The sequence below is a fragment of the Dendroctonus ponderosae genome, unplaced genomic scaffold, assembly GCF_020466585.1.
Source record: "Dendroctonus ponderosae isolate FM_Combo_2020 unplaced genomic scaffold, Dpon_F_20191213v2 Dpon_F_20191213_8, whole genome shotgun sequence".
Taxonomy (NCBI): Eukaryota; Metazoa; Arthropoda; class Insecta; order Coleoptera; family Curculionidae; genus Dendroctonus; species Dendroctonus ponderosae.
The window spans coordinates 10,424,073-10,440,542 of NW_026019016.1; the positions used below are offsets into that span (position 1 = coordinate 10,424,073).

General features: G+C 32.2%; 1 protein-coding gene across 6 annotated transcripts in view; it reads left to right on the forward strand.

Annotated features, from left to right (window-relative positions):
* LOC109547004 (UNC93-like protein) overlaps window positions 1–16,470 on the forward strand; it is a 124,499-nt gene that overhangs the window by 96,209 nt on the left and 11,820 nt on the right. For 3 of the 6 annotated variants that reach the window (XM_048669211.1, XM_048669212.1, XM_048669210.1), the window contains exons 2-6: window positions 8,608–8,754; window positions 11,525–11,686; window positions 11,923–12,119; window positions 12,267–12,475; window positions 13,473–13,671. In XM_048669211.1, the coding sequence (XP_048525168.1) occupies window positions 8,608–8,754; window positions 11,525–11,686; window positions 11,923–12,119; window positions 12,267–12,475; window positions 13,473–13,671 (914 nt within the window). Of the gene's footprint in view, window positions 1–682; window positions 809–8,255; window positions 8,449–8,607; window positions 8,755–11,524; window positions 11,687–11,922; window positions 12,120–12,266; window positions 12,476–13,472; window positions 13,672–16,470 lie in introns of those variants that run through there. The other 3 variants (XM_048669209.1, XM_019918217.2, XM_048669213.1) reach the window with 3 other exon arrangements.

Consider the following 16,470-nt stretch of genomic DNA (forward strand, 5'->3'; position numbering starts at 1 on the left):
ACAGAAATTCATATTCCAAATCGACCAAGCAATCAAAAGGATGGTTATATATATACAAGTTTGAAAGTTCCTGGTTTTCTCATATATTTCCCGTGATTAAATTGTACTTTCAGATTCAATAAACGACTAAATTACTAAGAAGAAAACACAGTTACATCACATGTTTATTACAGCGATCTGACATTAATAGCAAAATTATGAAAACCCGTACTTGCACATATAAAATTATTTATAAATTTAATGAAAGGTAGATGAAAGCAAGTAGTAATGAGTAAATAAAAATATAGGCAGCAAAACTATTATACGCATCTACCATCGATTCAATGGAGTTGACCACTTTTAACCGAGGTTTTTTTGCTCGAAATAAGCTTACTGCCTCAAAATCTGGCGTTGGTTGATGTATTTTAAAAATTAAACTGTTTCACGTACGTCATTTCCTCACCGATTGGCTTAATCTAATATTTTGAACACACTGTCACGTTTTCAACCGCAAGATCTCAAACCCGCTAATATTAGGCAGTTGAAACGGTTCCTGAAATGCAAAAATAACTTTTCCTCGTCGTAAACTACGATCTTTTTGTTAAGCGGTCATTGTTTACGTAAATATTGGCAGTGTACTTTTGTGTTGTTGTAGATATTTTGTGAATTGTGATTTTCGTATTGAAAGTTTATTTTTTTCAAGATGAATCTGGAGAAACCGGCTGAACCAAAAAAGAAGTTCTCTATTGAGATTCCAGAAATTTTCCGTCCCATAGAGAGAGTCAGCTCCGTAAGGAGTTTTCTATACTGGAATATTGTTGATGATGCGGTAAATACTGGGTGTTTTTAAGGCATTTCTGCTTGCCTTGTTCATGCTATGCCGATTGCAACGTTTTAAGTTTGAAGTTTTGCCTATGGGTGCGTCACGTGATTCGAAGTTGCATTTATCATTTCATTGTCTCAATATGTTTTTCTACATAAAACCAACAATTGGGACATTATAGACTCATAAATTGACTGTTAAGGCATGTTTTTATAGAATACGGCACTTTATTCTTGAAAATATCACGTGACGTCTGAAATGCATCCACTAACTGATCATATTTGCACCTGGAATGAAATCGGCTCGTACATGCATTATCCTCTTGCTGACATCAGTTTGTTGTATATTGCGAAATTAATGTATTAAATTGAACATTACTTCCACTAAAGTTTTATGGCATACGATTTTGTCGATGGACACAAAATGCAAATGTGGTAACCTTCACTGTTTCCGGCTCATGCAGCAATGATTTTACGTAAAGATAGTAATTTTTACCTATTAAAGTTTTGTTAATTAAGCTATTATATTTCAATATACTTAACGTGTCTTTGTAGCATGAGATTGGTTGGATGCTATTTACTAACAAGAGCATGTCGTTGGATTTTTTAGCTGTTAAGTTGTGATTTAATTTGGCTTGTAATTGATCAACGAATCATTTATAAACGTGATTTTTGGTCAAAACCTTTTACCTTACCTACAGCTGAGAAATAAGATTTTGGCTCACGGTAAGTAATTTAGACACTTTTCGTCAATGGTTTAACAATCGAAGAAATGATTGTAAAGCTTTTCCAAACGAGGGTTTCTCATTTAATCAAAACACCAGGATGAGCTGGCATATAATCACATAAAAATGATGGATTTTGCATTAATACAATTGCATACTTAAATTGGATAGTTCAATTTTAATGTCGCCCGACATATAGTTAAAAATACGGTTATCTCGATCGGTATATTATCAACACGTATAATTAAGTATAATTTATATATACATACATATATTTATGTGGTACATAATGAAAAAATGGCCGGATCAAAATAAAATTCGTACCAAAGCAGAAAAGCAAGCTTGGGATTTGTAGAAAACATTCTGGTTAAAAATACAGTAGTTTTATATCTAATAATGCCCTTACAGGCCCGTGGAAAGTCTGTTGGTTCCAATCAAAAATATAATTAAGAGTCCAATTTATTATTTAAAAATTCCGTAACAAATGCAACGAGCCTTACATTAGTTAGTTTTTTAGATTAGACTAACATTAGTTAGACTAATCCAATAATCCACCATTCGAAACACGGCCCATTTTAAAATAATGCGTAACAATAAAGCTGCAATTGCATTTAGTATCTAGATTAGATTTTTTCAAATCTTTCCAAAATTAATTTTTCAAACATTTTTGGGTTTTCCAGATATTTTGCTCTAGGAATAAAGCTAACCGTCTTGAAATGTCTGCGTTTATAGGAATTGTATACTTACTTAAAATTATTTATAATTACATGTGGTTCCTAGAACATGATAAATCTTAAATATTCATAACTTTGTGACGTAAAAAGGAATCATATAAATATGTTTCAAGAAGTTAGAAGTATTTAATACAAAATGCGCAAACCGAAAATACACCTTATAAATGTCCCTGCTAAATTTCATGCTCTTCTCATACAAAATCAAATAACACTAAAGATTTGCCTCGGCTTAGAAGATAATTCTGAGAAATATTTCATGTTTTTTTCGCTGTTTTTATTCAGCTAAGGAATGCCGTTGACTTTCGTTTTTTAAATATTCCAACAATGGGCTTTGTAAAACATGTAACATCTTAATTAGCATATTTCTTTGCATGATATAGCAGCTTTTGTTCGAGATTCCCAGAAGATATGTTTGCAATATTTTTATATTATTTTTACGACTTGAGACGGCTAATTTTAAGAAAAATATCAAAGTCACTTCGTACCTTACATACTTTCACAAGTCATCTGAAGAAGTTAAATATTAAAATGAATATCGTTTCATTTGCAACATACTGCAACTGCTTTTAACCTTTTAAATTACAGCTATAGTTTCTTACTAGTTCCAGAAATATAGTTCTACATACAGTTCTATTCGAAATAAAACCATACATAATTTTGAACTTTAATTAAAATGACACATTTGAACATTTTTATTCACTTTTTCTATTTTTCTCTTAATAAGAAAATCTAAATTTTCAACTGACAATAATACGCATACACATTTAATTGTAATAATGCGTCTCATAGAAAATTTCTTCGAATTTTTTTTTCCAAAGAATTTCATTCAACACCAGCAAAACCAGTTTCAGGCATTTATGTTATAGACAAACTGTAAAACTGTGTGGTTTTCTTCATTTCGTCGAACATGTGGGTGCTCATTTAAGATCGTGTTTAGAACATTAGGAGCAAATTTCATGCTCCAACAAAACAGTTAGATCAAATTTAAATTTCTGGAACTGCTGCCAAAACTACGAAGACAATTGAAACTATACAGTATTTATTATTAGAACTAGGGTTTTAACGCAGATTTACTACCGACATATATTAATGTTAAACAATTAGTTTAACTTTTAGAAAATTCACTTTATAAATCATAAAATCTGTTTCGGCGAAGCAACAGAACAGTTAATAGAGAAAATTGCTATTCTGAAAAATAACAAGTTTTGTTGCCATCAAAAAGATGAACCGAAAAGCTTATCAGCAATAAAACAAACTATCCCGGCTTATTAATAAAGGTTACAAATAATTTCTAAAAAAATTTAAAGTTTAAAGCGGATTGAAAAAAGTCTGAAGCCACCAAAAACCCGAAATCAAAGCGCATTCAAGTTCAACACAAGGTCTAAGTAAAATTCCGGTAAAAATACCGGGTCGATTAATTTATAAATATTCAATGAAATGCTTGGAAAACAAATGGAAACAACTGAAGTAAACAGGTCAACAAGACGTACCAAGTGCAACATGAATAAATCCAAAGCATTGTAAACGTAGCAGGCCCAAGTTCATATTAAAATTCGATGGAAACATCCAATAATTACAAAATGAATGTAATTAAAACATTAACAAAGAATCGCAATTTCTGGATGATAAATCTCATTCAAGACTCGGCTAATTGCGTGTCAATTAGATGATTTGTTTTAGTGTTTTTATTCATGTTTATTGTGAACTATAAACAATGAATTATCTCACTACTGTTGACTGTGTGCTTGAGCATACTCAACCGGAAAAAAGTGCATGGGTTTATTGGCAAGGTTGTGCTAGTTTGTGGTCCATTCTGTAACAGTAGTAAAATAAATAAATTATTAAAAATCACGCGTTAAGTTAGAAGGAAACAAAAATATTTCTAATGCTTAATTGTTGTCAATTATGGAAGCAAATTTCTTGCATGATATAATAAATAATAGTAACAAAGATCGGCAGATAAAAAGTGAAACGGCTAAATAGCCAACAAAAGGTGAGAATGAACTGGCTCGTAATTATATTCACTGTTCACTAGACAATTAATTATGAAGTTTTCGGTACATTTACATTCCATTTTAGAAATGATTAGTACATTGTTATACCAAAGGCGTGCGGTTGGCGTACCCATAATAATTATGCATGGGAGTTAATGTGTCAAAACACTTGCTGAATATATTTGAGCTGGTTATTAACGCTGCTAGATTTTTTTCTAGATTATGGTCATTTTGTAAGCACAATATATGAAGCAGCAAAAAGACTCCAAATCCATTCTTGAACATTCCGTTTAATGCAGTTGTATTGTCGTAGAATTAGTTTTAAAAGAATGATTTGAATATATTATTTGTTTATTTAATAGTTTATTATTACATTTTTTTATTCTAGTCATAAAAAACACTTACTTTCATAATCAGGCCGCCCAAATTTAATACAATTTTTTTTCTCCCATGCATTTTGCATGATTGCCAACCTTGGTACCCGGTGGTACGGAAACACATAATAGTATATTTCCGACACTTCAAGTAATAACAACAGGTTGGAATATTCAGACTAATATGGGAAACGAATACTTTTTGTCAGTGTCTTTTTTTGTTAGTAAATTCTATCAATTGGCTTCTTGATTGGCAGGCTAATTCAGAAATTGTTTTCAAACATTTTTTTTGTAAAAAAATATGTTTATATTATCGATTTCAAGCATAATATCTCAGTAGTTGTTAAAAAACTTAACGAAGTAAAAGAACTGCATTTTTCGATATCTGAATTTACGTGTGACATGTCTTCAAGTTCATTTTCAAGAAGCGATTACAAACTAAATATAATTATTATTAGTTATCAGCCAACAGCTTTTTTTCAACGTTTTATTTGCAAATTTATAAAACATTGGAAATTTAGTGTTTGGTATAAACAGATTCATTAAACCGTATGGGAAAAAATATGCCTAATTTAAAAAAAATTATCATAGTATAATGCAGTTTTCCAACAGGACATAAATTTGTCAATGAGTTAAATTGATTAATGTAATGACTTTCATTACCCTAACTCAGGAATTAATCCATTCTTGAATGCTTTAGTCGCTGGTAATTTAATGATGAATCAGTTTTTGCAAAAATTTCTCAACTAATGGCGCTATTCAGGTGATAATATTTCATGGTTTTTTAATTATTTATCTCTGCTTTAACGCCTTAATAAAAAAGGTGATAAAATAAGATTAAATTGAAGAAACGACTGTTGAAAACCGCAACATTTTACATCGGACAGACGTTCTTAACAATTATTATCCATTAGAAACAACTATTGGAAGAGACAAACTCAGTTTGCCTGAGAATCTTGTGAAATCAGCAGGAACTATTTAATTACACTAAAACAATTCAATAGTACAAAGTCCAAATTCAATAATATTGATTTCCAGTTAATACGAATAGTTGGCCGTAGGAAAATATACTAATTACAGTATAAATGCAATTAACCAATTAGAATGAACATGCAACATAAGGATAATAAACCTCATTCAATCCCATAATTACTCACAACGAAATCATCAGTGGAACTTCGAGTCAGAAGAGAGAGATTACATAAGTGATTGTTAACTGTTTGAAAACAGAATAAGAAAATAATAAAATACGATCAAAATACGACCGTTCGAAATTTTTCTTACTTTCAAAAATATACAGTGTGTCTGCTGAAGTTCTCACCCCAAAAACCCGCTGGAATTATTTTAAAACTTAATTTGTCAAAGCTATATCCATTCAGTTCATCAATTTAATTTCAGTTGAGTTAGCAATTTTTTCCTAAAATGCTTAGCAAAATCATTATTTTCTATAAAAGGTGAAAGGAAACTTGCGAATTTAAAAAAAGAAATAAAAAATTTAAAGTACTTGCTCACATAAAGGTTAAGAAAGGCGCGTTTGCAGAAGCAAAAGACGGTAACACCAATCAAACACACATGTTGACAATTTATGCGCATTTGAAAGAAATTATTATTTTTTCTTGTTGAGTAATATCTAGGATTATTTCAAATTATTGTTTTAGTGTTCTTGACTTTTTCCAGCGAGTAATGTGGTATTAACCAATTTGACAGTCAAGCTCTAACGTTTAACGTGAAAATTACTTAAATCTGTTGTCAGATCAAAAATGTATGTTAGTTTTAAAGCTCAATTAATTCTTCAGTTTCTCAATAAACTGTTCATGCAGTATCCGTTACAGCGCTTATTATTATCATCATGTTTTTCCATTGCGCTCCAAACTTCGCGAAATAAATGACAAGATAATTTCTCTTTTACTTTTAAAACCATCTTTCATTACACCTGAGGGATTTCTAAAGATTCATTTACGATTATTTCGATGTAAAGTTCGAAGAAAGCCAGACATAAATTACATAAATCATGAAAAGTTATATAAATCTGTTTGCAGCTGATGGGTTTTCCTCTTCATTCGTACTTCAGAGTTCGACCATTTTTCGATTTTATCATGTTTTTCGATATTGAAATCACCTGTATAGTTAAGGAAAAGTTGATTAAAACAATGTTGAATGTCTTCATTGTGCCGGTTACGGATGTTAGACGTAAATGATAGCGCAACCCAGATGTTGTGATGATTGCAAAATTAGTTAATGACGCATCATCTTTACCTTGCACTTCTGTTTTAGACCGAAGACAATAAAAATTTTGCATTGTCGAGTGCAAAATAAATACAATTAGCTTTTTGACAGCTATACTTATTAAAATTTCTCTATACTCGGAACCCTCATTTTGCCAACTTTTAAAAATAGTTTTGCTTCATTTTACTACACACGTTATATCACAGACGCGAACGGCGCCCTGATAAGCTTAACGATTCCACCTTCAAGGTTTTGTGTTGAATCCATGAACTTCACATAGTTTTGATTCTTGTTTATAAAACACACACATTTGACAGCATTAAGATAGATTAATGATTAAACACAAGGTGAATTAAAACCGACGACGTTTCTCTGCAAGTACTTTTGAATTTATTTGGAAAATATGAGAAAATAAATAAGTTTGTTTGCTGAGATTTTGCATTAAACAAGTAGAAACAGAATACAGTTTCAGTTTAAGAACTCACATAAAACATAAAAACTGTCTTTCAGCCGCAACGACCCATTTCAATCATAAAACACCTTAATGTCTAAAACATTGAAAACACTGATTTATTGCTATGCTATGTGATATGTTATGCGTTATTCCTTTGACTTAATCAGGAATTTTTCTTGTAAATATTTTGGTTCGAGGCGAGAATAACATTTCCGTTTTTTTTAGAGTCTAAAAACCCCCTTGCAACTCCTCTAAAAAAACACTTCAAGAGTAGCCGCAAAAAATTCCTGAAAAACCGTATTTATGGTCTCGAAAATGACTGTATAATGTTTGATATGCAAACATCAATGTATCCGCATGCTTGACAAATATTGAAAAACTGCTCAATAATAATGAAAATAAACGTGGTAACAAGCTTCATGCAGTTACGCGGCATATATGAACATAGAATTCAGAAGTCATCTTTATCAAATTTTCATTCTTCCTGATGACTTAGAGTTTATAATGCTCATAATCATGTGGTTTTGCTAAGCTCGCTACCATATTTGCACGGCATACGAGCACACGAAATTAAATGGTATTTCGAAATAGAATAAGATATCACATGTCTATATGCTGGGTGATTCAATGGAAATTACTGAATGGAAAATTTGCGCATATACTTTGAAGAAATTATTGGATGGTTTCAAAATTGTGGCTACATCCTTAACATAATAAAAGGTAACTTTGATGGTTGATGCATGCAAATGCTCTGAATCAATCTACATCTCTGCGTTTAGACACTCACATATTCGCTATCCAAGCAGTCACTCTGTATATGAGAATGTTCAAGAATGAATTACAAAATCTTGTCTTGAAACGTTTACATTGTTTTCCAAAGATCTGTATTTAACAAATGTAAATAATATACGTATGCATGATAATAAATTTTTGATGAAATTGTTAAGATTCAAGATTGCTATCAGTCTCTCGCAGAACCGCAATGATTTAACAGTGACAAACTAGACAGAAGTGATATATTGCAAAAAAGCTTCGAAACCTTACTTGCATCAATTTATTTCGTCTCTTGAAAACATTTAGCGTTAACTACAGTAAGTCGTTAGTTGGAATTACCAATTGAGAATAGTCACCACTTTGCAGGTAAAAATGAGTAAATAAACTGCAAATTATTGGGATTGTCACAATTATAGGGTGAATGCTTTACATTCAGGGCATGCCAATTTATGAGATTATGCTGCTTCACGAAATCCAAGTTTGTTAAAGTGTAAATTTTTAATATGTTTTTTGTTGTGCTTTCAGATCGAGGAGGGTGAGAACCGCGGCCCGGAAATGACCGCGGGGCTCGACGCAAACAGTGCGACCACTAATGGCGCACCCGGTAAAAAGACCGACGATGGTGTCTTCACGGTTTCCGTTACTGGTGCATATGAAAATGATGGTTTCAAGGTRAGAATAYRATTTTKTGAAAAAAAATGTATRAAAMTTTGTCKGCTTAATAYRAAATGAAACAATAAAACATTTRYTACATCTCACTCTACCTAAGCTCACCGTGCGCATAAAACAGGAATATTAAAACTTTCTTATCGAMGTMCTAAAGTTGAGATAATGGTATAACTCAATTTACATTCTATTAAATAATATGTGGCCTTATTGTGTTTCAAAAATTAGAGATTTAATTGAAGTAAAATGATTTAAAATCGATTATAACTAAAATTAATTTAAAATCAATTTATTTAAAAAGTGCTGTTATTTAAAAAGTGAAAAATTGGACCTTCTAGTGAGCAAAACGTTTATGAACTTTTTAGTTGGATAGAAAACGGAGAGTTAAAATATCCCAACGTTTTTTAAGCACGGGCAGCCAATATCAAATGTGTTTGCTCTAACACTTACCAAACTAACTTCGAGCGTGAGTTCTTCGTGAGTGCAAATTTTTATTTGCTTGGAATATACGAGTTTAGTTTTCAGTTGGTAGCAAATTTTTATTTTTAGTTATCATAAGTAAAGATAAACAGTTACTATATGAAATATAAAATTATAATAAAGCCATTGAAAAATATAACTAATCTCGATTGAAACATCAGTGGTATAGAAGTGGAAAAAATGTAATTTATATTTGAATAGTCTAAGTACGTGTGACAGCATTATGGGAGAAAATAGTTTGTGCATTAGCCTCCCCAGAACTTAACGATCTTGGCAGTGTATTAGAACTGTTTCTAATAATCGCATTGCGACCCTCTAATCAGGTCTTTATCGAGATTTATTTCCAAGATTGAAAAGCCGATGTCATCAAGAGACGCGATATTGCGTCCAACAAAATACGTTATGTGGGCAATGATAATTGTTGATTGATATTTATGTATTTCATAGTTATTATTAATTAAACTCGAGAATGTGTCGGGGCTGGTGTCAGCGCCAACATTCTACTGGACACATTTTAATTAAATATTAAAATTAATAATTAACAATAAAAAAGCAGCTTTGGCCGATCCAACACTCCTCCACTCAAGGACTTAACAGCATTATAATATTGAAAAGATGCGTTGGAAAAAACCTGGTTCAAGGGTCAAAATTTCAGCCATTTTTCAAGGAGAAATGGACTTTTAATCCGGTCCCAAACTCGCTCATTTAACAAACACCATTATGTGGGCTTATGGGAGCTCCAAATTAAATCGCGCTTTGAGCGATTAAAACACTGGTTAATTTGAAAAATTTTCTGTACGAATGAGTAATAGACCAGACATCCTTGAAGTTACATATTTGTTTTTAAATGTATATCATTAGAAATCGAATGAAACGTGAAAATCATAGAACTCTTTTAAATTGTAATTATTCCACTTATTCCGTGATACTCAAAAGTAATCCATACAAGACCTAAACTGGGAATTACCAATTTTCCAATCATCCTGCTCGATTCTACATTCTCAGCACACTCACTAGCTAAACGCACATTATTGATTTATCCACAAATAGTATAAATCTCTGAGTGCAAGTTTAAAAATGTGTTTTTAATTGTATACAAACGAGGTGAAAACATTAACAGAAAATCAAGTTTTAATATAAACAAACGGGCGCAATGTTGCCGGGCCAACTTTGTTTTAGTTTTCAAATCTAAATCAAAATAACCATAGTTATCTATTTAATTCATAATTACAGAACAGCTATTACAACAGCGGAATATGCAGAATTAATAATGGGTACCCAGTTGTTGAATCGAAAAAATCGTGTTGTCTGTCCATGCCAACATATGCAAATTTTCTGTCGAGTATCTAATAACAATAATTATCTATGATTCAATTAGGTATCTCTTCACCTTTGAATGCAGTAACTAATAATGGATCTTAACAGTTAAACAGAATTAATGAAAAGCCTAGTATTTTCAAGGTTTGCGCCTTTCTAAGACAAAAACCTTCAGCCAAAGTTTTTGAAATTAGAAGAGATGTATTGTACCGCTTTCCAAAGTCAAAACATTATTTGCATCTCCAGCTGATTCAGAGGCGTATGAAAAAAAGAATCTACTTCTTTCAAATGTATTCGTACATTCGTTAAAAATAATTGAGAACACATCCAAAAAGCATCCCTACATATTTTATGGAGGGATGAAATGTATAAAAGGCGCAATTGGCATGGTTAATTTCAGAAGCAGAGAGCTTCTTTTATACTCACTGACTTTCTGCTGTAATTAAGGCATTCATAACTCGTGTTCTTCTCTCAAAATAAGTACGAGTTGTATAGTGATTTTTAAATAAAACTAAAATTATCATTTTTAAATATAAGATATGATGTATTTAGTCGTTCTAAAAGACATCATATATCTAAACCGATTCTTAATTTTCAGAATTTGTTTTTCTGAACTTTTCCAGAAAAGTGCAGATTTTTATGCGTTTTGCAAATTGATGGTTCATTCGACATCCATTTTGTCTGGCATCAACAAGTTTTGTTTTTCATACGAATTCGAAACTATAAAAGTTGTACTCGGTTTCAAGTCAATGTCAGATATCTTAAAGTAAGGCGCAAATAAAGCCTGCAGCACTTAAAAATAACTACTCCGTGTCGAGTACAACAGAGTTTTTAAATCATTGTCTTGATTGCATATCCGTCTGTCTATCTTCTGTAAGCGTTTGGTTGAAACATGTTTAGTGCTATCTTTCGCATAACTTGATTAAATAAATAAATATTTTTTTTATTGAAATTACATATATTTTTTTGCTGTTCATAGGGTGATGGAGGTGGCAATCCACACAAGCCACCAAGGGAGCTTACCGATGAGGAAGCTTCCCAACAGGGCAAGTTTAAAATGTCCACAAAGGAAAAGTGGCGAATTCTCAAGAACGTTACAGCCATTAGTTGCGCATTTATGATACAGTTTACGGCCTTCCAGGTGAGAATAAAGTCATGACAAATAATAAACATTCATACAAGCAAAATCTTCAAACATTGAAATGTTGTACAAACACTGCTTGCTGTACTATTAAAATGTTTAGCTGCTTTTAAAAAGTCTGCAGCATATTTTTCATCTGCCATGAAACAAAAATATTACAAAAATGACAATTAAGAAAATTGCAAGCAAAGATGCAAACTTTTCCAGCAACACTAATAGAAATTAATAAATTTCAGGGTACGGCCAATCTTCAGTCCAGTATTAATGCCAAAGACGGTTTAGGAACCCTCTCCCTTAGTTCCATATTTGCTGCTTTAGTTGTGAGTTGTATATTCGTCCCATCTTTCCTAATCAAAAGGCTGACTGTGAAATGGACACTTTGTCTGTCCATGTTGTGTTACGCTCCATACATCGCATCTCAGTTTTATCCTCGGTAAGTCCGTTTGAAGAAATCCAGACTTCATCAACATGTTGTGCAAATATAGCAAGGAATTATGTTATTGTACTCGCAGCTTGTGCAACAACCATATAATCTTTACATTGAGCTTAAGGAGGTTTATTCATTGTAAAATTTTTCCAGATTTTACACGCTGATTCCATGCGGTATCATCGTGGGTATTGGAGCAGCTCCCATGTGGGCTTCAAAGGCCACGTATTTGACCCAAGTAGCTGGAGTTTATGCCAAATTGACCGATCAAGCAGTGGATGCGATTATTGTCCGATTTTTCGGATTCTTCTTCCTCGCCTGGCAGACAGCCGAGCTCTGGGGAAATCTGATCTCTTCTCTTGGTAAGCAACCACGTTTGTTGCCATATATAAATTATGTAGGATCTTTCTCAATATTAATCAGTTTTGTATTGTGGATAAACCCACAAGCCCGTTTCATTTGGTATTAATGAGCAAATCAGAATTTCAGACAATGCTTTCTCACAAACAATTAGGAAATTCTCGCGCAATGAATTCAAAAGAATTTTAGTCGTGACTTAAGTATACTTTTTTGTAGTCATCTTTAGACTTGTTGAATGTGAATTTTACCTACAATTGCTTGAAACTAAAAGTCACTAGATAAAATAATTTGAGTTTTTGATAAAACACATTTTTAGCAATATCAAATTACTCGGCCCTGAGCGGATTGCGTTTTACCACAATTATTCAGGAAGGAAGATAATCAATTAATCCAAAAACCGACTTCCATCTTAATTGTTTAGAAATTTACGTAGTTGACTACTAATTGCTGTTTTTTACCACTAAACCATTAAACTGAACAATATACTATAGTTCGAATGCTAATTAATTACATCACCGGGATGTAAGCAAAGTTAATGAATATTTGATTAAAAAACTATGCCGACGATTAAATCAATTTTGGTATTTTACGCTTGGATCCTATAACCGTCTCATCATTCTATAAGATCATTTTTACGTCATCTTCAATTTTGTGTGTCCGAGAGTGATGTAATTCGAAAGCGTTTTTAAATTAACCCTCGAACAAGAAGATTAGCGTTCAGCCTAAATAATGGGTTACCAGTAGTTAACGTTTCGGAATAGCGATTTAATTCATTTGTTTGAATGAATACAATATTTAAAAGTAGAAAAAAATAGAAGTCAGTATTGAGTGAAAAAGGCCCGCCACTGCGTGCATGACGCTTCAAGCAACTTCAAGCAGTGACGAAACTTCGACTTTCGTCTCTTGTACCGCAATATACCATTTTTCATTCACTCTTAAAGTTAGAAAGCAAACATATTTTCATAATCCTCATCTTACCTTCATGTTTCTATTTTCCAGTACTTAGCAATCCCCATGGAACTGATGCTGGAACCACCGATTACGACTTATGCGGCGCCAATTTCTGCGCTTCGATCAGCAACAGTGATGAAACATCTGCAGTCGCCAGCTCAGAACTCTTCGAAATTATGAGCATCTACCTGGCCTGTATCATTGTGGCTGTTATTCTCATCGTTATTCTGGTTGATCCACTTTCAAGGTAAGTGCCGAAGAATGCTTACCGTTAGTAATCGGAGAACCTGAAAAAGAATATGATATTTGTAAAAACCGGAAGTCAATCCTCAATGGATGATTTATTTAGATTTTTTTTTATTTCTGAATAAACATAAACAACCCTCGAAGTGAAGGCAAAACATACGCAATAAACAGTTGGAATTTAATAACACTTTCGGATTATTTCCATATTGATACGGTTATATGGCACTACACAATGAGCATTGGTTCTTAGTAGTTCTTATGAATAAAGACCGTTAAACAAGAAACCAACAATAACAATATGTTTAATTATTTATTTATCGTTCGTGGCCATCACATTCGATTAGAAATGCAGGTCAACGTCTCACATTCCTTTACGTTAAACTCTTTTTAATTACGCAAAATTGTGTTTTGATTTTCCGAGTTATGTTTTAAATCTTCAAATTTGTACTCAAAATATAATTTGCCACTATCACATCTTACTAAATATTGATGAATGTTGCGCCACTGCGACAGATGCCGCAAGAAATTGTCTTCCTTTCTAATAATGTCCACATGAGGAACTATTTCTTATGACTATCTGATGTTCAGTTGATTAAGCGGAGGTTTTTCAATATGAAACGAAACCAAAGTTAACCCATTACTAGACCAAACCAGTTACTAGAATTTTGCCGGTTTTCTTTCAATAATTGGCACTCTTCAGTCAATAGCCATGATTCAATTTTCGCATATAAACAAACAAGGAGTGGTCCAGTACCAATGGCGTCATAAAACGTGCTGAACTGAAGAATGCGGTAACGAGCGAGTGAACTCTTTAAAAATCTTGAGGAAAAGTTGTAATCCTTATGGTGCTTTTTTATGGACCTTGTCGTGTGCTAAGGTTTCTTGGTCTAATTGGACCACAAAAACATGTAGCTTATTAGTTGAATATTAGTGATAAACAAGTACACGTGGAATTGTGTCTTATCGAAAATCGCGAAACCTATAACAAAGCGGAAATTTGTATACCAATTTTTAAAATGCTAAACTTGATACTGCATTTGAGAAGAAAAATAAGAATCGCTATAAAAAACTTTTATAATAATTTTTTCGACTACCCACTATGTCCAATGCCTCCGATTGGAGCAATGTGACCGTTTGGTAATTAACTAAGCTTTTATGATTTAAAACAGTATTTTTTGTGGATTTTGGCATCGAATTAGAATCGATTTTAGGACGCACTGTATTTTGTTGACGTACTTTTCCTATTCTCTCAGACAAATAAAAATACACTTTTGCTTTGACAAAGGAACCACTTTTACTGTTATGGTGACACACGAAAAAATCCTATGTTTACACAGTACAGTAGTTTTAAATAAATATTTTCGAATACCGTACTTGACCTTAAGTTAATTGATCTCTTGGGGTACCACCTCAAGCCCGAGTAGCGTTTTACAATCAAAACACAATGGTAACCTTGTCCATGACTTCAGGACAAAACTAAACGTAATTGGGATTCGGTTTTGAATTTATGTAATTTTAATATTGATTTGGCGATTGTTTTTGCAAAAAGCTGTTATCCTTAACTAATCGATGTTCTATTTGCTAATTGAATGAAGTATACAAAATATTTCCTTCAAGTTAAAAAAAAGCTTTTTGCAAAGTTTACGGATATTTCAGTTATATAAGAAGGCCAATCGAAAAGCATAATTTCATTCAATGTTATTTACTTCAACTACTGCGAAAGTCGTAAAAGTTTTATAAGTTCTTTGCGGACAATAGTCTATATTGTATTTTGTGACTAACCTGCGACAACGTTTTCTACGTTAATTTGAGCGTGTAAAAGTTTAAATTGTTCTGTTGAATAATTTGTGAGTAAAATGCATCCTCTAATTGAACTACAATAAAACAACAAGAAAACTTATTGAATAACATAGCAATAAACAATACAAATTGAAACGAATTGCCTTTTTAACTAAAAGTTTGAAAATAATACTGTTTTTTTAAGAATTTGCTCTGCGGCAACACTTGTGTTCCATTTTTGTTCTTGTTTGATTTTATAATGATGATTTCCTTTACATCTATAGTAGATGTAATTTAATGTACTTATACAATTTTTTTTAATTCGTCTGTTTCAAAACATGTAAAATTATTATTCCTTAATATTTTATTAAACCACGACATTATTAAACCATATATTAAAATTTCTGTGGAGAAGTGGAGTTATGAACCGGATCTATCTCAACTATAGTTTTAATTTATTTTTCGGCTTTGTTGAAGACGAATAAAAAACATCCTCCCAAGTCTTTAATTTTAATTTATCAAACGCCCACGTCGAATTGGATACATCAGATTTCAAGACATATCTGTTTGCTGTTCTTGGAACTAAAATCTTTTGGGTATAGATTTTTTTCAAACAAGATACGAATGGCATTGAATGTGCTGAGATTAATGGCACCTAACTGAGCTAATAATGTGGAAACCAGACGAGTTTAATGGCATCTTTGTTTGATGCTGAATTGAATTGAGTTTATTGCATGAACTTCTAATAGCTTCCAAAGTGTATTAAAATCTCAGAGAGCAGCTTGATGAGTTTTTGAAATAATAAGAATTTGAAAAGAGAAGTAACCGGTTGACTGTTGGCTTAATTTGGAGAGATGCCATTCATTTTAAAGAATACGTAATATAAGATATGATAAAAACGTTTCTGGATAGACGCTTATTTTTTGCAAATCTTAAGTGCTTAGTATATAATTGAACATTCATAACGAATTCGCTCAATATCTAGAGGCAACAAACATTTAAATGTGGTACTAAGAAAAAC